Raw genomic sequence first — 26,375 nt, 5'->3', positions numbered from 1 at the left:
ACAGCTATAGTGATCAGTAAAAAACTACGTCGTCGCAGAGAATTCAAACATCAATGGACCTTCGGGATCGATAAATTATTAGTTGAATATTACATTTCTGACATAGGCTCCTCCAATATAGCGTAATTGCACGTTCACTATGTGTAGATCATTTCAGTTAACCAATAGTGACTTTTATTAAAAGTACATGGACTTTGAAGTAGTTAATTCCTTGTATAATGAATTAGAAAACGAAAGGTATTATGTCATTCGCGTTAATTTGAGCGTTGTCGATTAATGACTAGCCGAAAACTAAAAATCGACTTGATTTTAATGATAGCGCTACGAAACGAATTGGTTTCCAAGTTTTTGTCATCACGTTACGTATTTGAGCATGACTGTTTCAACTTTTTTATATAACTTTACTAGGTAAATCACTGTCTGGCAAATGCAACACTTCGTGAAATTGTAGTTACCAGGAAATGCAGTTACTCGAAGAGATCACAGACATTTTATTCATGTCATGGAGCTGTTGACATTCATCCTTCTTGCATTGAGAACATGCTTATATTATATTAGTCAACATAATTTAGCTTAATATAGGACAACATATTACACAATAGTAACTAACGATTTTCAAAAAAATAGGCCATCAAAAAAGTTAAAGATAGATGCCGAGGATGGTGTTGTTGTGTTTAGCTCACATGTCTGGTCCTCGGTTATAGAATTATCTTCCTTTACATTCAAAGCATTTGAAATATACTTAAAATAATTTTTAGTGATTTTCGTCAGTTGCGCATCTTTAGGATGAGCATGGCGATCAAGATATGCCATAAATTTTGTTAGGCATTTGAGAGGTTCTGAGGTAATTTGGTACCCATGTATTTTGCAGAATGGTGTGTATCCTATAGCACTCATGGCATGTGCAAAGAGTACTATGTGCCATCCATATGCAATTGAATCCTCTTGTAAAAGTGCTATGTAATCTGCCTCTTTCAAACATAGACTTCCAAGAGTTTGGATGTAGTTATTAAAACGTCCTTCTTTGACTCCATCCGCGAAAGGGTAGTATTTGTAAAGTCTGGTCTTCAATATTAGCAGTAATAGCTTAAAAATTCCATAACGAAAGGATTCTGCGCAACTTGCCGTCATTCCTAGGCGGTTCTCCACCTGCAAACTTAACCGAGACAAAGTAACGTTATAGTCTTCAAGCTTCTCACTAAACTCACTTATTTCAAGCAGATGCTGATCCTGAATAAGTTGAAACGCTGTTTGAAGAATTTGAGCCAGAAGTTGTTGGTAAAGATACACCTCTTCGTAAGCACATTCCTCTTTATTAAGACAAAACTGACCGTTTAAGTGGTGCTGAATCCACAATGGCGTGTCAAGAAACACGGATGAGACAATGTCAAGTTGGCAAAGTGCCACCCATTGTCGAGTAAATCGTTTTTGTGCATACTTGTTACCTTCAAGTATATTATGCGCATAAAACGTATTAGCATAAAATACTGCATTGCAAATATCCATATTCAGGCTACGCGGTGACCTTAGCAGAAAGGATAAATGTGCTTGCACTATGAAGGCTTCAAGATAATATGCATCGGGACAGTGCCCTAAGTTTTTAGTATAGTTGTTTAAATCTTCGATTCTGTCTTTCAATTGACGAGCATAAGCTTGTGAAGACTCATACGAGGAACTTAAATAATTCTGTACCACAGTAGGCAAGTCCCCTGTCTGGACAGTGGCACATATAACACATAGAACTAAGTCCATTAGTCCCGGATTAAATGATTCCTCAGTCAAAAATTGTAAAGCATTTCTCACGGAGTCTTTATCAACAATTCGAAAAATAACTTCAAACCTTTCAAGATACAGATCCACCATTTTGTGGAAGATGTGCAATGGGGGAAGAAGTGCAAAGCAACTGTCTGTATTCTGAAATTCTGGTAAGAGGTACATAGGAAAAACTGGGTTGTAAACACCTGGTTCGTTTTCGGTTTTCTCCTTCAACAACCGTACTAAAACACCTTGACGATGTAGTCTGAAGTGTTCATTTGACTTTTTTTCTTCTGGTATAAAGCTTTGGTTAGAATTCCCTTGTGGAACGGTATTTGGAAAATCATCTTTTGCAGATGTTTTAGGAGAAGACTCAAAGAAGCACAAATGGCCCATATCCCTTTCAGTACAACGAGAACATGGTTGTTTTTTGTCGCACTTCAACTTACGGCGACGGCAAGTAAAGCAAGCTTGCTTTCTTCGCTGCCGACGTGTGTTTTTTACTGCAGGCGACATTTTTTCTGTACAAAGATTGTTCAAAAGAAGCGTCTACAATGCAATAAGATACATGAGATGGCTGCTATATCTCAATAACAGCGCTGTTGATGGCGAATGCAGTCCTCCTTTCTAAACTACAATTGTTGCCTTCTAGAGAAAAAATTGGAAGCCCAAAACACTCACTTGCATTCACAGAGATATCTCTCCAAGAATACATATGTTATGAACACAATGGTTGTAGACGCTTTCAATTAAGTGCTAAGTTTTTTAGTTTTGCTGTTTTCCCTAATCGCTTCTTTAGCGAGATTTTGCGCAGTGCAAAGCCATCTCGTAATCTGAATTTTATGTAAGCTACCATCCATCGTGTTACTGTGGCTTATTAAAACGTAGTACCGAGACTTTGCGATTGCATCCATTATTGGTAGTTTGTAATTCATAAATGCCGAATCCCATGCTCGCATTTGAGGCAACTGCTGCGAGAAGCAATGAATCCCAAACATAGGGTGGCTTGAAATGTTAACAAGAATGTTATAGAAATTGCTTAAATAATGCTACTATAATGTTATATTGTAGATGTGGTACTTAAAAATTTGCATAACGCTCTTGCTTAGTCATCTTGGGAAATTTCGCGTATTTTTTTTAATGGTCATAAGAAGCTTATGATTAGTGATATAATCGTGTGAATTTTTGGTAACCTGTTGGAGACGGTTTCAGTAGCATGCAACTTGTGCCGCGTCAAATCACTTAGAATAATAAAATAGCTATTCCAAATTCAAATTCCTGAAGCCATGTGGTTAATAATTTCCATTAGTAGTAGGCGACTTTAGTACGCCTTTATTGGCTCTCATTTTGTTACAGTTATCTACCATATTTGTATCACCATGAGTTTAATCAAATATTTACTATACGGGTCTTTGGGTGTATAAGAATAACAAAAACAGCGCGAATCTAACTTTAAATCTTAAAAAGAGCGGAATTTAACGGTGCATTTGCCGAAAAGTGCGATTTCGCGCTGATACAAATTAAATATTAACTACTACTTTTCATAAATGAATGAATGTGCAATAAGTATATCTATAAAAATTTGCCAAATGCTTTGTCAAACCAATTGAGTTTCGGGGGGTTCTCTGCCCAATACTCATCCTCCTCGGCAAATTGATCCAAACCGGTAGTTAGGTCCATTGTTTCAGCTTTGACGAATTTAGTCTTGCGGACGAATTTGTGGACCACAAATAAAATAATAAAGAACGGAATCATAAAATAAGAGAATACAAAATTCTGAAAGTTCCAATTTCCCCTAAGAAATACAGTATAACCGCTGACCCACAACATCAATGTCAACCAAAAGAGTGAGTGCCACGTTAAATAGGGAAGAAACTTCGAACTGTAAGGAAGAGACTTTATATCAAGTCCTTGAGTTTTGCATCCTTGCTCAAAACGCAAGTAACAAACACAAATAAAGATATAAACAATAGCCATAGCACCAGTCTCTACATTGAGAAACCAAGTTAATACATTGTTTGTGCTGTTTGAGCAAGCCAAATAAGCAAGACAACAAATTATTAGTACAGCGAGGCAGCAGTAAATCGGAACTCCGCGTCTCGTAATGCGCTTGAATATGGCCGGGGCATGTCCTTCAAGCGCAAGTCGATGAAGGACGCGAGATGCAGAGTATAGAGAAGAATTGCCGGCGGAGATAATTGAGCTCAAAATTAAGACATTAACAATGTGGGGAAGAACACGAATGCCAAGGGTCGTCATTGCAGAAACATAGGGTGAGGCACCTGCTCCGGTAGCGCCCTCATTTAAGGCTTTAATCAAGTTACTGTCATTGTAGGGAATTAAAACGCCGACACAAATGGCACCTCCAATATAGAACACAATAAGTCTCCCGAATACTTTTTTAAAAGCTCGTGGAATAACTTTTCTTGGGTTCATTGCTTCACTAGCTGCATTACCAAGATAATCGACACCCCAGAAGACATAAAGAGCGAACACCAAGCAGGCCATAAAGCCATGGAATTTTCCGATGGATCCGGTGCCAAGATATTCGGCAAACGCACCCGGGTTTTTCCAATATTTGAATCCCAAAACTTCGTGATGGGGGTTCCCTCCGCACATAACTATTATAGTGAATAGAATCAAACCAAGTGCCAAAATAACTTTTCCTAAAGACAAATAGAATTCACCTTCACCGAAGAAGAAAACAGAGTACAGATTTAATGCAGCAAATACTACAATCAAGATTGAGATAATTGCTGCTTTTGGAATTTGGTCAGTCCAGTATTCAATAACCAAACAAACGGCAGTAATTTCAAAGCAAACATTGGCGGCTTGACAAACAAAGTAGGTCCAACCAACTGAAAAAGAAATAGATTCATCAACGAAGCGCTCGGTAAAGTGCACAAATGAACCTGTTACTGGCAAGTATGTAACCATAACACACATAGATTGTGACAGACCAATGAAAACAACAGACCAAAGACAAAACGCAATTAGCAGTGATGCTGGACCCCCTTGTATAATTTTCGACCCAATTGAAACAAACAAGGCAGTTCCAATGGCACCACCGATACCAATCATAGACACTTGGCGAGGTAGCAGTTTCCTTCGACCAATCCTTTCTACAAGCGACAGGCTTGATGTATACTTGGTGCCGCTCGGAATGTCAATTACCACTCCCTTCTCGTATTCACTGACGTCAATTTGTGTCTTGCCATTCTTTTTCTCATTCTGATCTCCTTTCCAAGACATGACAAAGACGTCTTAACGACAATGATAAACGTGCAAAATTAGTAAATAGCTCAAAACTGACGGATACTTGAGAAAAATCTGATTCTCAGGGTCTTCTATGAGATTAGTGTGCTTTGTTATTAGAAGTATTTGCTTTTTAAGCTGATTTAAAATTCCTGTACAAGACAACATCTCATGTTGATAATTGCAATCCAAGCAGATAAGTTGAGAGGCTGATTGTAAAGGAAGACTGAATGTGACTTGGTGAATCGATAAAGTCAAAATATAGCATTAGCGTAGAATTCTCCACTGCTTCAAATAAGAAACTTTACTGATGTCGCAATACTTCGAACCGTTTTGTAAACAAGATAGATACTGTGTAATCTGAAACACCACATTAAAGCTTCTAAGAAAAGAATATACATATACATTCACTACAAAAACGACCATATTTTCTTCAATTTACTTTAAATAAAATACAAGTTTCTGTTAATGCTTTCCATAATGTGTTCCTGCGTAACGGGGAAGTTTCTAAATACTAATTTCCGAAGACAATGAATTTTTTTGAAAACCTGAAACCTGAAATTTCTAAAATAGAAACACGGGAATTGATAGCAAGGATACTAGTAATTGTAAGCAGTACATGCCAAAGTTAATTGCCGAATTGTTAGTAATGCAATCGGCTTCATGTGTCACTGTCGCTGCTGTGTTTTAAGTGCCGGGTAAGCGAGTTTGAACCGGGGTAATATCCTGAAATAGAAATCTCACTTTCGTAAAAGTCAAAGGATTGTTTAACAAGAAAGCGGCAAATAGTACAGATAAGGATTAAGCGAATTTATAAATAGACTCGTAATTTTGAAAACCCATTTCTATCCTTTTTTAGCGGGTACTATGTGATTGAACACATGCATCTCACAACTGTGATTGTTCGTGCACTTTTCTTAATCATCATTAGCAATGGCAATGATAAGAAACTTTGAGGGCTAGTTGTAGTACACTGAGAAAGATGTCGCCTAATTAAATACACAAGCTAGCTGAAAGCTTCACAGCGCGGTTTGCTTTATATTCGCTATTCATCCTTGGCATACGCTCACGTAGCGAATAAATCTTGTCGGAAACTCTACACCAAAAATTCTACTCTAAGCAGTAATTACAGTGCTTCAGGACGAACCTGTAAAGACTCAAAACAGAACTGCGCATTGTAATTCATAATAGCTTTTGTGCAAATAGCTAATAAAAATATAATAATTACATACATTCTTTATCTTGCCGAACGCAGCTTGATTTAGGATTGCGTCTGCTATGAAGATAATATCTTCTTCATATTTACTTGTTAACTAAAAATCCGGGTGAAAAATTTTAAGACTTTCATGTCGACATGATTAGCAAAAGTGTTCATTTGAACAATTAATCCGCCATAAATAAGTCATTCTCACATACTGAATCGCTAGCAAAAATCTGTAAGCCAGAGCTTACCACCTTAATAATTCTAAGCATTTAACTTTAATGAACGTATTCGTGTACTTGGAGATACAACAATAAAATATCAATAATAGTCGTAAATTCATAATCTTACAAAACAATCATCAAGCCGGAGTTCCACAACTTTACAAGTTATCTACTAGGTTAAGTCCAGCCTAAGCAGACTCGGAATAATGATGCTCACCATCAAGGGCTTGCAGTCGGGCAGCTGCTTGTTCGCTCGTCAAGTCGCGTTGTGGCTCTCCAAGCAACTCGAAACCAACACAGAATTTCTTAATGTAGGCAGAACGGAGAAGAGGAGGATAAAAATGCATGTGAAACCATGAATTCGCACGTTCTTCCGTTGTCCCATAAAGAGGTGCCTGATGGATACCCATAGAGTATGGAAAGCTGCAGTTAAACAGGTTGTCATACTTAATGGTAAGCTTTTTTAGGATAGACGCGAGGTCGGCTTTGTGTTTTTCGTTGAAATCCTCAAGTGAGTGCAAGTGTTCTTTGGATATCAACAATACCTCAAACGGCCAAAGAGCCCAATAAGGGACAACTACAGTGAATGAATCATTGTCCAAAACAACCCGTTCCTTTTCATTCAATTCTAGTTTAACGTAATCGTCGAGTAAGTGGCTGCCATATTTTCTCCGATAATTTGTCATGTTTGTTAGCTCGCGCTCAACAAGCGATGGTAATGTATCGAGGCACCATGCTTGACAATGCGGGTGAGGATTTGAGCATCCCATTGCCGCACCTTTGTTTTCAAAAAGTTGCAAATATCTGTATTTCACAGTTCCATTCTTTCCATTCCCTTGCAACTTCAGATACAAGTCCTTCCATGTTTGAACGACAGTTTCAAGCTCGGTCAAATTCATGAGGGGAAGCGTTACATTGTGCTTTGGACTGAAACAGATGACAAAGCAATTGCCACGAACACCTCTAGCTTTAAATAATCGTTTTTTCAAAAGTCCAATTTCTGTTCCCTCAATCGTTTCTTCTTCGCTTCTGTAGTCAGGTTGGTCTATTTTAACAGCGGCGTAGTCATTTTGAAATACAAATGTCTGTGTGTAATTTAAATTTCGGGATCCAGCCGCGCGCAAATTTCCAGGACATAGGTAGCAATTAGGATCATAGCTGACAGAGTCACCTTTTTTTTCGCTTTCCTGAGCGCCTTGCCACGGACGCTTAGCTCTGTGCGGTGAGCATAAAATCCAAGAGTCTGTCAGTGGATTGTAGCGACGATGAGAGTGATCAGAAAAATTAAATCTTTGTGTCATCCGAAGCTTGTTATTTCAATAACTAGAGACGAATCAATGTAGTCAATACAGACTATCACTAGAGTGTTGCTCGTCTGGTGTAGCTTTCTTGGTGGTGAGTCCTAGGAACTTCAATTAATTCTAATTAGAAAAGCCTCACCCTGTTGAAGGAAAGTGTGAATCTGCTCTAATAGCTTAAGTACAAACGTTACTTTGACAACACCAAGCCGCATGTTCCCATGCTGTATGATGCAGTTTTCACGTGAGGCATATAATTCGTTGTTCGTTACACAGTCTCCGATGCGGAGGTTGCTAGAGGGGCGCAAAAAGTGGGGATGCTAGTAAATTCCGAGCAATCTCACCGCTATGATGGTACTCGGTTTTACTACATAGCATCTTTTGTTTGCATATACGTCATTGATATACAGCAGGGGAGTATGTTCCATGGTCCGTAGCGTCCTAAATAATCAACTTGGGAATTTGGAATATCTAACAATCCGTTTTTTTTACTATTATGGTAGCAAACACATTTGCTGTCTTTCATCAATAAATTACTGAAATCGGCAACTTTGTTGGCAGTAGCTGGGTTGTGAATGAAACCTTAAGCAAAGTAATCGAGTCCGTTAATGTTTTCAGCAACTGAGTTTCGGGTGCTCCATTATTTTCATTTTAATAGCTGTCATCATCCTTAGTTTAAAGTCTCCTTCAGAGTACAATAAGATATAAACCGAACGAAACCGTTTTAGTTATTGCATAATGGCGAGTTTCTTAGCTTGTACTGTTTTAAACCTTTTTCTTCAGTTAAAGGGATTCAGTCAAAGGACCAGCACGGAGGCAAGTACGATCAGATTACTGGTGCTATTGTAGCGCAACTAAGCAAGTAGGTGTTGACATGACTTCATAGGGGACGAGAACGAGCTTACTCTTCTAATTTCTTATTACTGCATACAGATTTCAGATGCCTTTTGCCTGTAAAGAGCATTTAAAAGGCGCAAAAGCCTCATTGGCACGACGTAGCAAAAAGAAGCGGCTACTGATGCAAGACCATTGCGAATCACAATGTCAATGGGGTCACTACTTGGATTGCCAGATTCGCAAATTTTTGAAGGAAGTCCATAACGGCGAGGCGTATTAATTAGACAAAATTATCAGTAGCATGAAACCAGACTTTACATGTAAACAGCCAAGCATCGTTCGGGCTTGGAGCAATATGTTATATGACTGCAACTACACTTGCAGAGTTTGAGGAGATGATTGGTGATCATGTCAAAGATGTTCGACAAATGTTACTACTACGAAGACACTGCTGCAGGATAGCGAGTTGATTTTTGTGCACACGACTGGTGAAACGACTAGAGACATGCTGTTTGGTGAATCCTTGTTGCAGGCTGACGATACACAACTTTAGACAATTCCCTTTACCACAAAACCATCAACTTACCCGAGCTTGTTCGTTGTTACACAGAGTTGACTACGCTGAAAACGAATACAATTGACAAAAATGCACTCGCTCCCTTTAGCAACAGCATGAGCAACTAAAGATGGGCAAAGCAAGAAAAGGAAATAAGAATAATTGACTACTCATGTCTTTGACCTAATTAAAAAGCCTAAGGTTCCGAAGTTATTGCCTATTTGAAACAGCATAGTCGGAATGTTTATAAAATATACGATCCGCTCTCTCGTACATGCGTACTAGTACGTTGTTACGTTACATCGCTGCAAATGATAAAAACGATGTGTTATGCATCTATAGAAACAGAGGAAGCTTACCGCACCATCAAAAATGACAAATGGCAAGGCTCCTTACGAAATCTGCGGCAGGAAAATCCGTGAAGAGTTTAGTATCATCAGCTTGTCGAAAGTGTGTTATATTAGGCAAGAGCAAAGGTTGGTTTAGTGATTATGCGAGAGCGGTTTTATGTAGAACATTTTCGTCAGCGTGATCAATAGCTTGAGCAAGACCGAAAGAAAAAACCTTCGACGCGAACAAGTACTCAAAAAGATGGAGAAGAACGAGAAAAAGTCTTACGAACAATCATTTGTTTGGAGACGATCACTGGGATTTGCACAAACGTTCCAAGCACAAAATCTTCAGTCCCTACCGCCCAAAAAGTGAATACATGTAGACGTGAAAAACGGGCTTAAACAGTATCGCAAAGATTAAGTCTTAGTGAGAACAAATACAACTGTTTTCTGCCATCCATCACTATCACTTTTTTCGTCGCGTAACTTTGAGATAGTTGACTTACACCTTCAGTTATGCACCAAAAAATGACGATTCCTTATTAAAACAAGACTACCCAAAGTAAAAGCAATATTTAACGATTTATTTCTTAACAGGCTTCTTCGCCCTCTTTCTTTGTTTCTTTGCTCCAGAAGTTGCTGCTGCTGTTTTCTCTGGCTTTTCAACTTTTCCCTCAGCGAGAACAATCCCAAGCTCTTCCAGCTTACGTTTTTTAAGCTCAAGTCTTTTAGCCCTTTTAGTAATAAGACGGTTAATTTGTTTCTCGCTCTTAGGCTTTTCACACCGAAACTTTGCGATAGAAGCCCAGGGAATGTACTTGAAGGGGGCAGCTTCATCAGAAATCATATCGGCGTTAGAAGTAGAGACTCTGCACTGCAACAGTTTACCATCCAACAAGTAGTTGTGCGTAGCTTCAGCCGCAATACGAGCAACCTCTGCATTTTCAAATTTAATGAACGCGTAATGTCTGGAGTGACCAGTCTAGTTTTGTTAATATAAACGAAATCAAAGGTTAAGTACAGAGAGAGCGGACACTTTCACCAACGATATTCTCTGACTTACCTTTTTGTTGACCGCCAGACGGACGCGAAGAACTCTGCCAAATTGACTGAAGTATCCTCTAATTTGTTTCTCTCCGAGACTGTCAGGAATACGCCCTAGGTACACATAACACATATCATGATGCTTATTATGCGAGCTAGTATCGTGTTCAGACGGCTTCTCACTGACGTCCTCCTTTTCTTGACCGATAGATAATATGGGTTTCTTTGCCACAGAGCCTGTCTTTCCTTCTGTTTCGTCTTCCTCGGTGGACTCAAAACCTTTTAAGAACTCCTCTTCATTTAGAGAAGCATTATTCTCCCCAGGGTTTAAGACGGCGTCGTTGTGTTTCTTCTTCTCTGCATTTGCTTTTATTTTGAGAGCAGCTCCGGAGCTCAAAAGAGAACCAGATTTTCTGGTTTTACCTGATGAAAAATTAGAAACGATGAACGGTACTGTGTTTTTGTTACGAACCAGTAGAAGCCTTCGTCACAGTTTTCTTGGTGCCCGACATTGTTTGGTGCTGGCTAAGGGCCAACTCCACATTCGAACACTAGGGCTCGTTATATTCCGCTTTGCACAGTAATGTATTATACCATGCGTTATAGCTTTGCTTTATGACACGAACAGTAGTGTTATGTGAGTTTGACGATAGTTAATTTTACGATTATTTTTCATCCTCAATCGAAAAAATATGGTAATGGTTTATTGAATTTGAAGAGGAGTGTACTACAATAAATCATCTAGGGTGCGCTTTATGTATACTCTACATTTGGAAAAAAGACGTGAAATACAAACGCTTAACATAAGTTTTACCGGATCATCGAGGACTGAAATAACAATTGCGTTTTTACTGTAAGGCCGGGTACCGTATTATAAATAAGTTTAGTCATTTAACTGGTTAACAATGACGCATGTAAGTAGACAAACATTTCGTGTTAAAATGTCTTAGTCAACATCGCACACGCGTAGAACAAGCGCAGGATAAATTAGCATTTGAGGGTTAAATAGTACGGGTCAGACAATCAACCACTAGCTCCACCTTCCATTTGTATTTAAAAAAATATGAACATCTATCTAACCACGGCACGAGTGCCTTGAAAAACGTTTCGGTCTTAATTGATGATTACCTAATAGCAACGAAACTTTGATTACCTCTGTTTCTGCTATATATAAACTCTACATGGCAATAGAGTTACAAGAAATAGTGACAGATCGGGTCATAATTTAAATGCATTGCTTGTTCTTTTCACATATTAGAACCCATTTTCACGTTAACTAAATCAATGTACATGAAACTAATTCCGCGATTTTGTCGTTATGACACTCAGGGTATGTGTTGCCAAACATCTTTTTAAGGTCATATAACTAAAGAATGAAAGTCATTAATTTTGTTGAGAAGAAAAGGTGTAAATGGTATCTGAACCATAAACCTCGCCCTTGCGCAAGATAACTTGCTTATTCCAGTGCTCATTGTTGATAGCTTCCAGGTATCTTTGCGCTTCAACACAAAAACCGGCGCGAGCCTTGTATGGACCAATATTCACAAAGTCACCAGTGTAAATTTGGAAAGCAGGATCAGTTGTTGCAGCTGTAATCTTGAAGCCCGTAGAGGGATGATGTGCCTCGACAATGGTCTGCATCTCATCGCCACGAGTATCAAGTTTAAATCCGTCCGCCTTTGCAACAAAACAATTGTCAATAGGATTGGAGGGCTGAAGCTCCACGGACTCTGAAAGCTTCTGCTTGTACTGAATGACACGACCAGTAGGCAAAAGGTAGTCCGGATCGGACTCCAAAATTGTATCAGTACACGTCTTGATAATCGTGCCGTCAATAGTCTTGCCAGAAGACAGATTGAAGTAGACATGATTAGTCATATTGACGGCCGTGACATCTTTTGGTGACGACTCGGGAATGTAGGCTTCGATCTCAAGTCGGAGCGATTTCTCGTCGACAGTGAATTTTGCTGTAGCAATTACATCTGCGGGAAAACCATTGCTGCCATCCCTGTCATAAATCAAGAACTCCAAGGTGCCATGCGTTTCATAACACTTGGCGACAGGACCCAACCAGAACTGGCGACCAAAGCCATGAGAACCGCCGTGAATAGTGTGACCGCGCCAGTTCTTGTCAGTATGATAAGTCACACCGTCAATGCTAAAAGTGCCGTTGCGGATGCGATTGGCGTAACGGCCCACCGTAGCACCAAAGGCCGGATTGTCGTCCGACTGATACAAGCTAAGCTTATCCATGCTGGTGACAATTGTGCGACCCTTGAACGCAATATTTTGAATGGTTGCACCATAGTTGGCAATAGTCACACTAAGATCACCAAAAGTAAATGTGTTCAGACGACTAGCAAAATTAAACTCAGCGCCGGGATCGCTGAAGAGGCTCCACTTGAAGTTATTCACTTGGAAACCGTAAGGATTTTCTGAGGCCCACTTCCAAAGATCACGGCAAGCATCCTCAACGGTTTCAGTTTGGCCTTCCAGCCCAATTCCGGCGTTCGCACGAGCTGGGTCTGCGGTTAAGTTAAGAACATCACCAGCACGCTACCAACGATGTTGTAGGGGAGCCTACGACCAACAGCCGCAGAAAATGCGGCGTAGATTTCAAAAACTGTGCTTCCCTTTCCCGTGCCTAAGTTCCACACACGGTATAGTCCTTGACCTTGCTCAAGTTGCTTTAAATATTCGAGAGCGGCAACATGACCTTGTGCTAGATCTACCACGTGAATGTAGTCACGAATGGGTGTTCCGTCGCGACTGTCGTAGTCATTACCAAATACACTTAGCTTGTCGCGCCTTCCAACGGCGACTTGAGCCAAATAGGGCAGCAAGTTATTGGGGATTCCAAGAGGATCCTCACCCAGCAAGCCCGACGGGTGCGCACCGATGGGGTTAAAGTAACGGAGAATGGCCCCTCGCCATGAGTTGTCGCTGACGTGCAAATCCTCAATGACGTTCTCAATAGTGTATTTGGTCTTGCCGTACGGATTCGTTGGATCCCTCGGACATTCTTCCGGAATGGGAATATAGTTACGGTCTTTGAACCGTGTTACATCACCATACACTGTTGCTGATGAGCTATAAACAATTGTCTTGACGTTATGAGCACTCATAACTTCAAGCAATGTTGTAGTGCCATTGATGTTGTTGTCGTAATAATCAAGGGGTTTTTGGGTCGACTCGCCTACAGCCTTTAATGCAGCAAAGTGAATCACACTTTCTATTGGGAAGGACTCAAAAACTTTGTTAAGCCCGGTTTTGTCACGAAGATCAATCTTAAAGAAAGGAATGTGATTATGGACGATGTATTCCACCCGCGCAACAGCATCATAAGAAGAGTTACTGAGGTTATCAACAATAACAACCTTGTAACCACGCTGAACAAGTTCGACTACCGTGTGAGTGCCAATATACCCGGCGCCGCCAGTGATGAGAATAAACTTATTACTTGCCATGAGCCAGTTGAACAAGAAAAGATTGAAGTCTTACGAAGATCTCGTAAAAGTGGATGTTTTAGGATGTCTTGAACAGTCTCAAAACTTTCCTGCAATACACAATTCCAAATGTATTTGCTGAAACCTACTTTTGTCGGCTCTTTATCGCTAAAAAAACCTTAAATATAAGGTTTCGCAAGTATATCGAGACTTAAACTTCAGGACACGGAGTTAAATCGAAATAGGAACTGCTGAACCTAGAAAAGGAGTATATAACTTTGTAAAGTGATGATAAAGTTCCAATAAAGGAACGAGCTGAAAACTGTATTGAGAAAATTAATGGCCACGTGAATGTTCGATACTGCCCCCAAAAAAAAAAGAAAACTCGAGACTGACGAACAAATAAATTGCTGAAACAGATAGTAGGTAACACTTGCTTAAATGTTTGTTCTTTCCCTCTTATGAAAGCAGATCCAGCGGTACTTTACCAAATGCATATGTCATATCAATCAATTTGCGACTCACTGCTCATTATCCCTTAATTTTTCTGAAACTGGACCCTGCTTCTTCTGCAATTATTGGTATGTGTGCGATGGAGTTGACGAATGGATCGTCACCAGCCAGCGATAGTGCGGAGAAGGGCTGTCGAATGAACAAAGGCTGATGTCATGTGTGGAGAAGTGCGGTTGATTCACATTAACTCCACTTTTAGCCAGCGCTGTTCGACAGACGAGTCGTGACCGACTCGATATTATTTATGCGATCTTCCTGTGCCGTGTTCCTATGACGAATACACGACTAACTAGCGCTATTTTAAAAAGTAATCTAAGCCATTTGGTCTTGGGAAATAGATACTTTTTGTGTTATATAATAACTTTCTTCCCGTCCCGAACAATAAGTTATATCCTTAATCGACACAACAGACATCTAATTTCAATTGTTCCCAATCGCTAGTTGAGCTTTTCCTAATTTTTAATTCTTGTTTCTAGCATTTTTGGATTTATGCCCTTCATAAACTACTATTAATCTCTGTCGCCTTCTCAATTTTTAAGTTTGTATTTAAAATCATGGCAATCATGGTTCCTGTCGTTCCCACCTTTCAAGATCTATCTTTTTACTCTGATCCAACGGGAAATCAACCACGTTATGAAAGTGCGCTAAGACTGTTTGAGAAGTCATTTCATGAAAAACCAGCCTTCTTCAGCCGATCACCTGGTCGTGTCAACATTGTTGGTGAACACATAGACTATAACTACTTCTCGGTTCTTCCTATGGCTTTAGAGGTCGACGTCATTATTGCTGCGGCGACCGCGACAGATAATAAGGTTATTCTCACTAACACTGACCCCAAATTCCAGCAGGAAGAATTCGAATTGCCTATTGATGGTTCGGTAATCACAATCAACAAAGAACATCACAGTTGGGGTAATTACTTCCGCTGCGCGTTGATTGTGGCTCACCATTTCATAAAAGAAAAGTATGGAAACTTGATTGACAATGGGAAGAAACCATTGAAAGGTTTACGTCTGACCTTTGACGGTAATGTCCCCACAGGTGGTGGACTGTCATCGTCTGCAGCCTTCTGTGTTGCATCCATTGTGACCATCCTTAAGGCCAACGGTATCAAATCCATTAGCAAGGATGACTTGACCCATATTAGCGTTGTGTCTGAGCATTATGTTGGCGTGAACACGGGAGGTATGGACCAATGTGCATCCATTTATGGTGAGCCCAATAAATTACTGCTTATCCAATTTCGGCCTAAGTTAATAGGTATTCCTTTTCAAATTCCAAGCACAAATCCTAAAATGGTGTTTCTCGTCACCAATACTCTCTTCCAGGCTAACAAGCATGAAACGGCCCCAAAGAACTACAATCTGCGTGTTGTTGAAATGGCCATCGCCTCAGAGCTGTTCGCCAAAAAATACAGCCTCAACACACCCAAGGATTCTAACCTCAAAGGTGCTGGTACCCTTCGTGGAGTAATGGACGCTTATTTTGAACAGATTCTCAGACAGCCTGCTTGGGATGGTAACGATCTAAAGATTGGTATTGGGCGTATGAAAGAAATGCTCAACCTGGCGGAAGAGCTGTTCACGTCAGAAGAAAAAAAAGGGTTTACTACTGTTCAAGTTGCGAAAAGGTTTGGTATGAGTGTCGGGGCGTTCACCAAGACTTTTTTGACACAAATACCTGTTCGCTTCGAAGTGCTTAAACTATATCAACGCACTGTGCACGTATACTCAGACGCTATGCGTGTGCTTGAAGTCCTTCAACTTTTCCGAGAACACCAACCGACTGATCCCTCTATCGCCTTTTTAACTGAGTTCGGAAAAATACTCAACGAGTCACAAGTTTCTAACGAATTGTATAACAACTCATCGAGTCCAGAGTTGAAAGAGGTGTGTGCGATATCAACAGCCTATGGTGCATATGGTGCCCGCACTACAGGTGCTGGGTGGGGCGGTTCTGCTGTTCATCTTTGTACGGTGGATAAACTGCCTGAAATTGTTGCTGCTCTCACTGAACAGTACTATAAGAAACATTTTCCTCGCATCACCCAGAAAGAACTTGATTCTGCCATCGTCGTCTCAAAACCCGGCATTGGAACATGCGTGGTAGAGTACAATGAGAATATTATAAGCGGGCGAAAAATGTGAACTACTTGGTAAAAACTTATGATAATGACTACCTATTCTAGATGAATAGAACGGATGAATAATATTGAGAATGTTAATACTATGAGAATAATGTTCTGCCACTGATACCACGTATGGTAAATATCGATTCGCTTTGTCTTTCTCATGCTTCTACACAGTAATTCACTGTCGTAAACAATGTTCATTAGTTTAATGATAAAATCATCCTTCTTCGTACCTATTAGAGCACGTAAACGCCTAATTAAAGTGTTAGTATTTGATTAAAGCAATCAACCCGATGTCTCATCACTATGCTTCTTTTACCTGTAAACATGGATTGCGTCAAATTTTGCATATTGCATTGCTTATAAAACATACAGTGCTAATCGCAAACTGACAGTGAAAATTTACATATTTACGTTGATGCGACTCTGTTTCAAAGTCTGGTTATAGATCTCGGTGCTTCTTTGAGATTGACATGAAACAAAAATTGAATTGTTAAAGTTCGCTTTCATCGTCCTCCAAGGTGGCAATGAAAGACCTAAGGAATGAATTTTTGATACGGAGCTTTTCTAGTGTCCTATATGTGGGTAAATACTAATCGCTGCTTTAGCTGTACTAAAACTGGTCGGTCTCTTTAGCATGGTACATTATATGTTAAGGGTATATCTCAAGATTTTCAATGGGTTGCAATATCAATTCAAATTATGTAGAGATATAAGTTGTTACTGTTTTTTCCTGTATATTTATGGTATTTTGATTATAATCAGATTAATGTGTGTACGTCTCAATTAATTCTGTAAGCATAGTTTGATCTCTTGAATGGTCCCTCACATTCGACAAGGTTACTTACAGCTACTTAATTATTATTGGATTTTTATTCCCGGCTACATCAGAATTCAACAAATATCCTGTTATTTAGACCTCCGCCTCCTTTTTTTTTTGCCAACAATCACTTTTATAAAAGTTTCATTATTTACGCAAACAATATTGCTAAACCTGGGGCGGTTTCTTGCGAAAAATCATTTTCTGTTTGAATAACTTTTACCAAGAATCATTACACAATGATTAATGTAGTAAACATTGCTGTATGAAGTCGAATATCACGGTTTGGTGTTGATGAAGGGTTCATTGGTATTATTACAGGTGACTTTGGTAAATGTATGCTTATCGAAATGGTGTTAAGGTACACTTATTTGAATCTTACCGTCAATGATCGTTTGACTAATATGGTTTCTCTCCTGTGATTGCATCCAATCTTTACCCTTTGTTACTGTATACCACTGCGTTGAGCTATGCTCACCAAAATAGACGAGTTGTAATACAGTGCAACTGAACTATTGTCAATACCGAGTTAACATTTTCCGTGCTTCTTTATGCTTAAACGTTGTTTTAATTACGTAAGTGCATTTATTAGTGCGACAGATTTACATGGCGTTTCCTATTTATCAGCAGTATCTAAACTAAAACGATTGAACTTGACTAATAAAAAGGTGTAGTTCTTTGACACACGTTCGGGTGTTTTCTCAGGATAGGTTTACAGATTTGAATGACAGATGAAAAGACTACTATAGTAACTTTTAGTTTTCGCTTAAATCAACAATGATCTATTCTTCTTATTTTAAAACAAGCACAAAAATATGGTTCCCACATCTATTAGAAGAGCACGGATACCAAGAACTTTATACATTCAAGAACTCAAAACGCGTAATATATTTAATTGTTGTTGTCAAGAAGAAAAACAATGAATGGAGAGACGAGAAGATATATTGTTCCATTTGTATAATTACCTTTCCTTTGACACAGAAATAAAAAATGAATTTACGAAGTGATGATTTAAAAAACTATGTATGGAAATTTCTATCAAATAAGCTTGCTCGAATTGGTAATTGTAAGGAACAAACAGCGATAGCAAATTCTTCGCGGCGTTAACGTATGATTATACTTGCACAACAAAGAATATACCCATTAATCTACTAAGAAAACAAATGTGAAGGAGGCAGTATGTGAAGTATCCCTTAGAATAGAATAAACGGAGCCGCTATTTTTGAGTCAGGATTACATCATCATCGGGAAATTGCGGAGAAAGCGACATAAGTCATGGAAAATCCCGTTGAATGGGCGTCTGTCCGCGGGGGTACATGGAGGGGTTTAATTTGCGACCATTGTTCAGCGGGCTGGAATCAAGACAAATCGCCTATAAAAACAGGCAGACGGACGAGCACTTGGCATTGATTCAACGAGTTACGAAGTTGTGAGAAATTTACTTGATGATATATAATTTTTTGTTTTTGGTTGCGACTATTCCCGTTGCGTTAGCGCACGATAACGGCCTTGGTTTAACACCGCAGATGGGTTGGAACTCATGGAACAAGTACGGATGTAATATCAGTGCCAACGACATCATTAGTGCTGCTACGTCAATTAAGGAAAAGGGCCTGCTTGACCTTGGCTATGAGTACATCGTCATGGATGATTGCTGGGCCTTAAAGACGAGAGATCCGGTAACGAAGCAGATCGTACCTGACCCGTCAAAATTTCCCAATGGAATAAAGAATTTATCGGATTCTATTCACGATATGGGCTTTAAATGGGGAATGTACTCTAGTGCTGGCAAGTACACCTGTGCTGGCTATCCCGGCTCCTTAGACTATGAGGAAATTGACGCGACTACATTTGCCAGCTGGGGTGTTGATTATCTTAAATACGACAATTGCTACAACCAGGGGCGTAGTGGAACTCCTTCGGAAAGCTTTAAGCGGTACGAGGTTATGTCAAAGGCTTTGAATTCGACTGGTCGTCCTATCTTTTATTCACTTTGTCAATGGGGTGAAGATGGACCCTGGAATTGGGCAAGTACTATCGCAAACTCTTGGAGAATAAGCGGTGATATATATGACAACTTTAATCGATACGACGACAGATGTCCCTGTGAGAGTTTTCAGTGTATTGGTTTACAGGGCTTTGATTGCTCCGTCATGAACATCATTCGCAAAGCGCTTCCTCTTAGCCAAAAGGCCAGAGATAGAGACGGCTGGAATGACTTGGACTCGTTAGAAGTTGGAAATGGTGGAATGACTTATGATGAGTATGTAACTCATTTTACCGTGTGGGCTATCCTTAAATCTCCGCTCATGCTGGGCAATGACGTTAGTGCTATGTCCGATCAGGACTTGTCTATTGTCAGCAACCGCGATTTAATTACCATCAACCAAGACCGTGGTACCCAGCCTGCCTATAGTAAATGGACGAAAAACTACGGTGATTCTATTATCATCTTGCTGTCTGGTGAACTATCTAATGGCGATTGGGTTGTTGCTCTTGTTAATGGCGCTAGCCAACAATTGACTTACAATATCTCCATGACCGACGTATTTATTGATAACAGAATTTATGCAGAAAAGCGTTGGGTCGCTAGGGATTTATGGACCAATGAGACGAGTTCAGTCAACAATTTTATCATATCTAACGTTAAACCTCATGGAACTCAAGTTTGGAGGTTTTCTAAAAGTTCTTAGGGCAAAAATTGAGACATCTTGACGATAAATTTTTTCGTTTCTGGCCTATACTTGTTACTCATGTGTGCCTCATTTATAAAGTGTACTGACATTAACGACTCATGCTTTCTACGATTTATGATGATGACCTGAAATTTTGCTTAATGAAAGGGTACAGTTTCTTATTTCCTTTTTGTTGCAGCATTCCTAAAAAATGATACTCTATGCAAATTCGAAAATTTACATATTACTGTTAACAAATTGATGCATGTAATCCCGACATTCACTAAACTGCAATTACTGGCGTCAAACTAGTTTATTCCCCTCTAATTTAACGACAGCTTTTTAAATTATACTCGGGAGTATAAAAGCTTGAAAAAGACGGGCATCGGCTACGTTGGTGAACGAAAGTGGGTAGGTAGATTGTTGACGAAGTTCGCACGTATCTTTTTAACATTATCGGGCATTGCTTGCTTTGGTTAGAGTAGTGGGAGAAACTATATAAAGTGGGAAGTATACAGTCAGCGGACATATTAAATAACACATTGGAGATGGAATTCATAAACTTTCCTTAAATAACCATACTATCATTATTACCATATTACACAATAACTTCTTATTAACGATAAGGAAATTAGGATGACTTTTGACTTTGCGAACTGCGGACACGTAATCTATTATTTAAAGAGCTAAAAGAGCTAAAATAACAAACCAAATAATAAGTCGGCACATGGGACGTCTGCGGCTCTTGAATGGAAAATAGGTTAAAGTTGGCGGAAAGTGATTTAACAAATCTTTGCAGATTATTCAGTTGTTGTTCATTATTGCTAGAAATTTTATGGCTAACGTGGTTGGTAATTACGATATGAATGTTAGTAACTTTTTCAGGACATGAATCAAGAGAATAGTGAATAAAACTTATCATGTTTCCCTGTACATGCTGGTTGAGTTGTTTCATAACGTGTTATGTAATTTCTGTGTTTAATTTTTTGGGGTACGAGACAAAAACTTATTGGAAGATATGGAGCATCTCGTTATTTGTTATGTTAACGAATTTGCAAATCCACTTTCGATAGTCCGTTATTCTTTCTATTATATCAGTATGAGAGTGCCAACGGAATGAGTCTACGCTAAGTAAAGTATATCCGCTTGTTTGGCAACCGGGTTTCACAAAATAGATAATTAGTACAACTATTATATTGACTAAAGGGCTGAGTCATGTTCAGATCATGGCATAGTTTAATAAACAACTATTTACGCCATAATGTGTATTTGTTACCACAGTGCTGATACTTATCTTTCATATATTTAAGTCGCCTTTATATACCTTCAAAGCTGACGAATAAGTCGTGACTTCGATGTATAATATTTTAGCAGCTAATATTGTGATTCAGTTGATTACACTTAGTAGATGTCGTTTTAGGTAAACTTCAACAATTGAGCAAGAGCTTGACAACAATTTTCATTCTAGAAAGTTATAATGAAAAGAACTGTGAACCTTGAAAGAAATATTTGAAAAGCCTTAGTTTTATTTTCGGAATTTGGATGTATCTGATTATTTGTTTCTAGAAGGAGTTTTTATGACATTGTAACCCATGTCGTGCATGAAGCTATCATAGCAAGGTTGTGTTTAACTTATTAGATATGATAAATTTATATCGAAATATACAAGCATCCTCCATGAACGTACTTGTGAAAAATACAAGCAACAGATTTAGAGAATTATTTGTAATGTCTTTCTGTTTTCACCACTACAAGACTAATCAGAACTGATTAATAGTACCTATGTGCTAATGACTTGAACTATTAGTGGTAAATCAGTGTATTGAAATAAAGAGCTTTTGGCATATACGACTTCTGTAGTTATTTGACCATGCATAATACTTGGTTATGTTTATTTCTTTAATGATACTCAATGTGACATCCTTAAGCGAAGAAAAATATGCAAACCATTGTTGCAATCGCGTGCACTATCTTATTTTTTGTTTTGTAACACGCAACCTATTCGAAGATGTCTTACCGTTTACTTAAATTCAACAAAGCGGACGAAAACAAGCACGTTAATACAGGTTCTCTTGCAAATTTCTATCAGAAAAATCCCCAATTTTTAAATTGCATTTTTCTTCACCTTTGTGACCCTTAAGTAATCTAACTAGTGAATGAATTGATGATGTACAATTTTCAGATCTCATGCACATCCCTTCGCTCCCCTTGAGAATCTGCAAGCCTCAATAGTATGATAAATATTTCAACTAAAGATATGCAATGGTGAACTTGTAAATGCTGAATATGTACAAGTTCAATGCTCCATTGAGAACATCACTAAAACGAATAATCTAAACGTAACCCTTGGAGGATCCATATTACTGTTATGACTATTTAGAGGAATGGGCAATAGCTCTCTTATTGTGCTCACATGACGATACACAATATTAAAATTTACTTCATATTGTAAACTTTTATTGATTGAACAGTTATTTCTTATTTAATATTGTTCATTATTTGTGGTAATATTAAGGCTGAGATTCAAAGCTCTTCATTACAGACATTAATTTGGGCGTGTTTAAATATAAATGAATGTAGCCTTTGATGGGGAATTGAAATGTAAGACCTTTGTATATACAAAAATTTCGTCAATGTATTAATCGTGAAATATACGATGAAAGACTTAAAAAGATAAAGAAGAAGAAATATAACAGAGATAGGTTTGTCTTAAACTCACAAAGTAGGTATAACATTCTATGTTTAATGACATAAGATAATAAAAACTTCATCCAAACAAACAAGTGAATAAGTGACGCAACACATTTTCTTTGTGCTCTGGTAACAGAATTTGAACTCTGATTTGTAATTCATATAATTTGATTGTCAATTCACAAATAAACTGCTGTACCTATTCCTTTCACACCTTAATTATTTATAACAATAAAATCAGAATCCTCAACTCCCTACTAAAAGAAGATGCTTGCATATTGGATTTAATTTCAAAGGAAAAGTATCAAGCATACGGCAATAGTGCTCGTCTTGCTTCGCTCATTTTAGACTACAGGTTATACGATTTAAAAAATTATGTCTAATTAACATTATGGGATGAATGTTTAATTTTTTTGTTAATAACAACAGATGAGAGGATGCATTCAATAATGATTGAGTTTGGATTTGCCACGCAAAATTCATTTCTCAAGAAGTCAGCTTTCATCATTAATTGAACGCAATTTTGACACCATAAACAATAGCATTTAAAATCCAGCTAAACTAAAACATCCAAGTACTTTTCAAAGAAAAGACAGTGTTCAAAATTGTTAGTTCACTATTCACGGGCGGAAGAGTTTGTTTACACGATTACTAAGCACTGTTGATGTTACCTCGGTTAGATATAAGATCGCGAGGTTGACATGTAAGATTAGCGAGCTCCTCCCTAGCCGATGAAAGTCGTTTAAGATCAATGATAGCCGTAATCTATCAGATGGAAGAGCTCGACCAATCATATCTAGGGCTTCGCGACGCGTCGGAAATCGCATTTCATCTAAATGAAAAACGCGTCACGTTGCACCTGATTTTACATAATTAGTTTCGCGACGCGGTCGCGTAATCACACGGATTTGTAGAGCCCGCCTCTTTTTTCACATAATTATTTCTTTCGCGAAAGTGATATAAAGTAGGGCATAGTCTTTGTTTAGTGTCAACATCATAAAAAGATTCGAGCGAAATGACAATTACACTTCAAACGATTAAGTCTTCGAACGTTGACTTAATAGAAGAGTACCTTGATGGCTCAACATGGAAAAGTGCAGAAAACTCCAATTCCACATATTCGCATCAAGGCTTGATGCAATATCTTTCGGGACACATTATCTCTGAATACTGGTTGAATCGGGTCTACACCGAAGAAATTCGCCGGTTTAGTCAAGAAAACAGAATTCACATTCACGACCTTGGATTTCTCAGTGCTTATTGCGCTGGTTGGAGCATTGAGGACTTGCTGGTTCAAGGATTCGGTGGAGTAGAGAATAAGATCCAATGCAGACCTCCAAAACATCTTAATACTGCTTTAAATCAAGCGGTCAACTTCCTCTTCACACTTCAAGGTGAGCTTGCTGGAGCTCAAGCTCTTTCGAATTTCGATACCTATTTGGCACCTTTCATTCGTCATGACAAATTATCATATATTGACGTTTTTAAATATATCCAAAGCTTTGTTTATTCTATGAACGTACCGACACGGAGTGGATTTCAAGCACCATTCACAAATGTTTCAATGGACCTTATATGCCCTAAAAGCCTTGAAGGTGTGCCTGTAATTATCGGAGGAGAAAGGCATCCCGAATGGACTTACAGCGATTTCCAAGAAGAAATGGATATATTCAATCGTGCATTCACAGAAGTTATGGTCCAAGGAGATGGAAACGGCAACATTTTCACATTTCCGATCCCGACATATAATCTAAATCAAGATTTCGATTTTAATGCTCCAAGACACGAATGCATTTGGAAAATGACTGCGAAGTATGGCGTTCCCTACTTTGCCAACTTTATCAACAGTAATTTGAACCCTGAGGACTTCCGGTCAATGTGTTGCAGATTACGTCTCGATCTTAGCAAGCTTCACAGTCGTGAAGGCGGTTTATTCGGTAGCGTTCCCTTAACGGGTTCTATCGGTGTTGTTACAATCAACTTGCCCAATCTCGCAATGCGTTCGAATGAGTCCGTGAAGAAGTTTTACAAGTTGCTATCAGACGCTTTGAGGGTAGCTAAGGACTCTCTTGAAATCAAAAGACGAGTTGTAGAAAGTCATTCCGCGTTGTACCCTTATGCCGCGCACTATTTGTCTGTTATTAAGAAACGCACCGGATCTTACTGGGCAAATCACTTCAGTACGATTGGAGTGAACGGGATGAACGAGGCCTTGGTTGCACTGATTGGCAAAGGTATCTCTGAAAATAAGGACTTTGCCCTTGAGGTGCTTGAATTCATTAAGGAGAAACTTCAAGATTTTCAAAAGGAAACAGGTAACATCTATAATCTTGAAGCTACACCCGCCGAAAGTACATGCTACAAGCTGGCCAAAGGAGATAGAGAAATATTTCCTGACCGCAAAATTCCGAACTATTACACCAATTCTACTGCTCTCCCTGTCGATGCTACAGAGGATGTGTTTGAAGCCTTGAGCCACCAGGAACAGCTTCAGTGTGCTTATACTGGCGGCACTGTATTTCATGCATTTTTAGGAGAAAAACTGCCTAGCTGGGAACTTGCAAGAGATCTCGTACGGTCGATTGCTACAAATTACCGTGTACCATACATCACGCTGACACCAACATTCAGTATATGTAAAGCACATGGATATATTACAGGCGAGAAGTTTTATTGTCCAAAATGTGGTGAGGAATGCCTCGTTTATTCTCGGATTGTCGGTTATTATAGACCTGTTAAAGACTGGAATAAGGGCAAGAAGTCAGAGTTTGTGCAACGAAAAACTTATAAAGGGAAGTAATTATACATTTGCCCTAACAACGAAAAGTTTCTATTTACATTGTTGATGAATGAATGAATGAAGGTATACTTATTTGTATATTTTAGCTTAACGGTATTTTTAATCAATTGAAGTTTTATTAAAGATATATCGTAACTTGCCAAATTGGTGCATGTCAACTTTCATTTCTTTAATAGACTGTTTGGTTGACTTGTATTTGTTAGGTGGGTAGTGGTCACTCAGTTTCAGGGCGGCAATTTTAAAGCGTATGGGTTTAGTAATAAATATCTAGCGTGATAGGACTACCGTTTGTATAGACTTGGTACAATTAACAGTAGTATTTGAAAGTCAAGCGTTTATCATTGTAGTTGAATCATCTAACTTAATGAAAATTACGATGTAGTGTCTAAAATTAATGAACTTTAGTATTGTATTGTATTATGTAAATCATAAGGAAATTAACCAAAATGTGTGAAAACTTCTGTCGCAACGAACGTATGCAGAGCCCCTCATCCTTTGCTTACCCTTTTATGAATTTTGTAAGATAATTATGTAAATAAACAAAAAAAAGATTAATTAATCTATCAGTAGTCTAAACAGGTTGCTTTTGTGCTCAATAAAATAATATCGTACATTGGGAATGGTTTTCTTCTATTGTTATTAAAGTACATTACGTTATCGTAAACTGTGTGGTAATAAATTGAATATCGGGATTGCACTCTTAAGGTCTCACTGAAAATAAATAAGAGTAGCAGCGCTGTTTCTCAAGCACGAGCAGGGTTTGATACCATGTTACCACAAAAAAAAATAAGTTGCGC

General features: G+C 38.7%; 8 protein-coding genes across 8 annotated transcripts; 3 read left to right on the top strand and 5 right to left on the bottom strand.

Moving 5' to 3' along the window:
- Positions 1-341: 341 nt before the first annotated feature.
- On the bottom strand, positions 342-2,506 carry SJAG_02956 (hypothetical protein). The gene has a single exon (XM_002174095.2). The coding sequence runs from the start codon at positions 2,269-2,271 to the stop codon at positions 616-618; it is 1,656 nt and encodes a 551-aa protein (XP_002174131.2). The 5' UTR covers positions 2,272-2,506; the 3' UTR covers positions 342-615.
- Positions 2,507-3,183: 677 nt separating this feature from the next.
- Positions 3,184-5,288, bottom strand: SJAG_02955 (general amino acid permease AGP2). The gene has a single exon (XM_002174094.2). It carries the CDS (start codon positions 5,005-5,007, stop codon positions 3,328-3,330), a length of 1,680 nt encoding a protein of 559 aa, XP_002174130.1. The 5' UTR covers positions 5,008-5,288; the 3' UTR covers positions 3,184-3,327.
- A 1,143-nt stretch (positions 5,289-6,431) lies between these two features.
- On the bottom strand, positions 6,432-8,576 carry SJAG_02954 (galactose-1-phosphate uridylyltransferase Gal7). Its single transcript, XM_002174093.2, has one exon. The coding sequence runs from the start codon at positions 7,734-7,736 to the stop codon at positions 6,624-6,626; it is 1,113 nt and encodes a 370-aa protein (XP_002174129.1). The 5' UTR covers positions 7,737-8,576; the 3' UTR covers positions 6,432-6,623.
- Positions 8,577-9,929: 1,353 nt separating this feature from the next.
- On the bottom strand, positions 9,930-11,079 carry SJAG_02952 (RNA-binding domain-containing protein). The gene is made up of 3 exons (XM_002174092.2): positions 10,975-11,079; positions 10,522-10,925; positions 9,930-10,440 (listed from the first exon to the last, which is right to left on the bottom strand). Exons 1-3 carry the CDS (start codon positions 11,012-11,014, stop codon positions 10,042-10,044), a joined length of 843 nt encoding a protein of 280 aa, XP_002174128.1. The 5' UTR covers positions 11,015-11,079; the 3' UTR covers positions 9,930-10,041.
- An 806-nt stretch (positions 11,080-11,885) lies between these two features.
- Positions 11,886-13,969, bottom strand: SJAG_02951 (gal10; the record flags this gene model as incomplete). The annotated part of the gene is made up of 2 exons (XM_002174091.1): positions 11,886-12,916; positions 13,063-13,969. 2 exons carry the CDS (start codon positions 13,967-13,969, stop codon positions 11,886-11,888), a joined length of 1,938 nt encoding a protein of 645 aa, XP_002174127.1.
- Positions 13,970-14,625: 656 nt separating this feature from the next.
- On the top strand, positions 14,626-16,797 carry SJAG_02950 (galactokinase Gal1). Its single transcript, XM_002174090.2, has one exon. It carries the CDS (start codon positions 15,016-15,018, stop codon positions 16,606-16,608), a length of 1,593 nt encoding a protein of 530 aa, XP_002174126.2. The 5' UTR covers positions 14,626-15,015; the 3' UTR covers positions 16,609-16,797.
- A 1,917-nt stretch (positions 16,798-18,714) lies between these two features.
- SJAG_02949 (alpha-galactosidase) lies at positions 18,715-21,699 on the top strand. Its single transcript, XM_002174089.2, has one exon. It carries the CDS (start codon positions 18,858-18,860, stop codon positions 20,103-20,105), a length of 1,248 nt encoding a protein of 415 aa, XP_002174125.1. The 5' UTR covers positions 18,715-18,857; the 3' UTR covers positions 20,106-21,699.
- Positions 21,700-23,660: 1,961 nt separating this feature from the next.
- On the top strand, positions 23,661-25,726 carry SJAG_02948 (anaerobic ribonucleoside triphosphate reductase). The gene has a single exon (XM_002174088.2). It carries the CDS (start codon positions 23,794-23,796, stop codon positions 25,576-25,578), a length of 1,785 nt encoding a protein of 594 aa, XP_002174124.1. The 5' UTR covers positions 23,661-23,793; the 3' UTR covers positions 25,579-25,726.
- Positions 25,727-26,375: the final 649 nt, after the last annotated feature.

Source organism: Schizosaccharomyces japonicus (genome assembly GCF_000149845.2).
Source record: "Schizosaccharomyces japonicus yFS275 unplaced genomic scaffold supercont5.2, whole genome shotgun sequence".
Taxonomy (NCBI): Eukaryota; Fungi; Ascomycota; class Schizosaccharomycetes; order Schizosaccharomycetales; family Schizosaccharomycetaceae; genus Schizosaccharomyces; species Schizosaccharomyces japonicus.
This window is presented reverse-complemented; position numbering and strand designations above follow the sequence as displayed.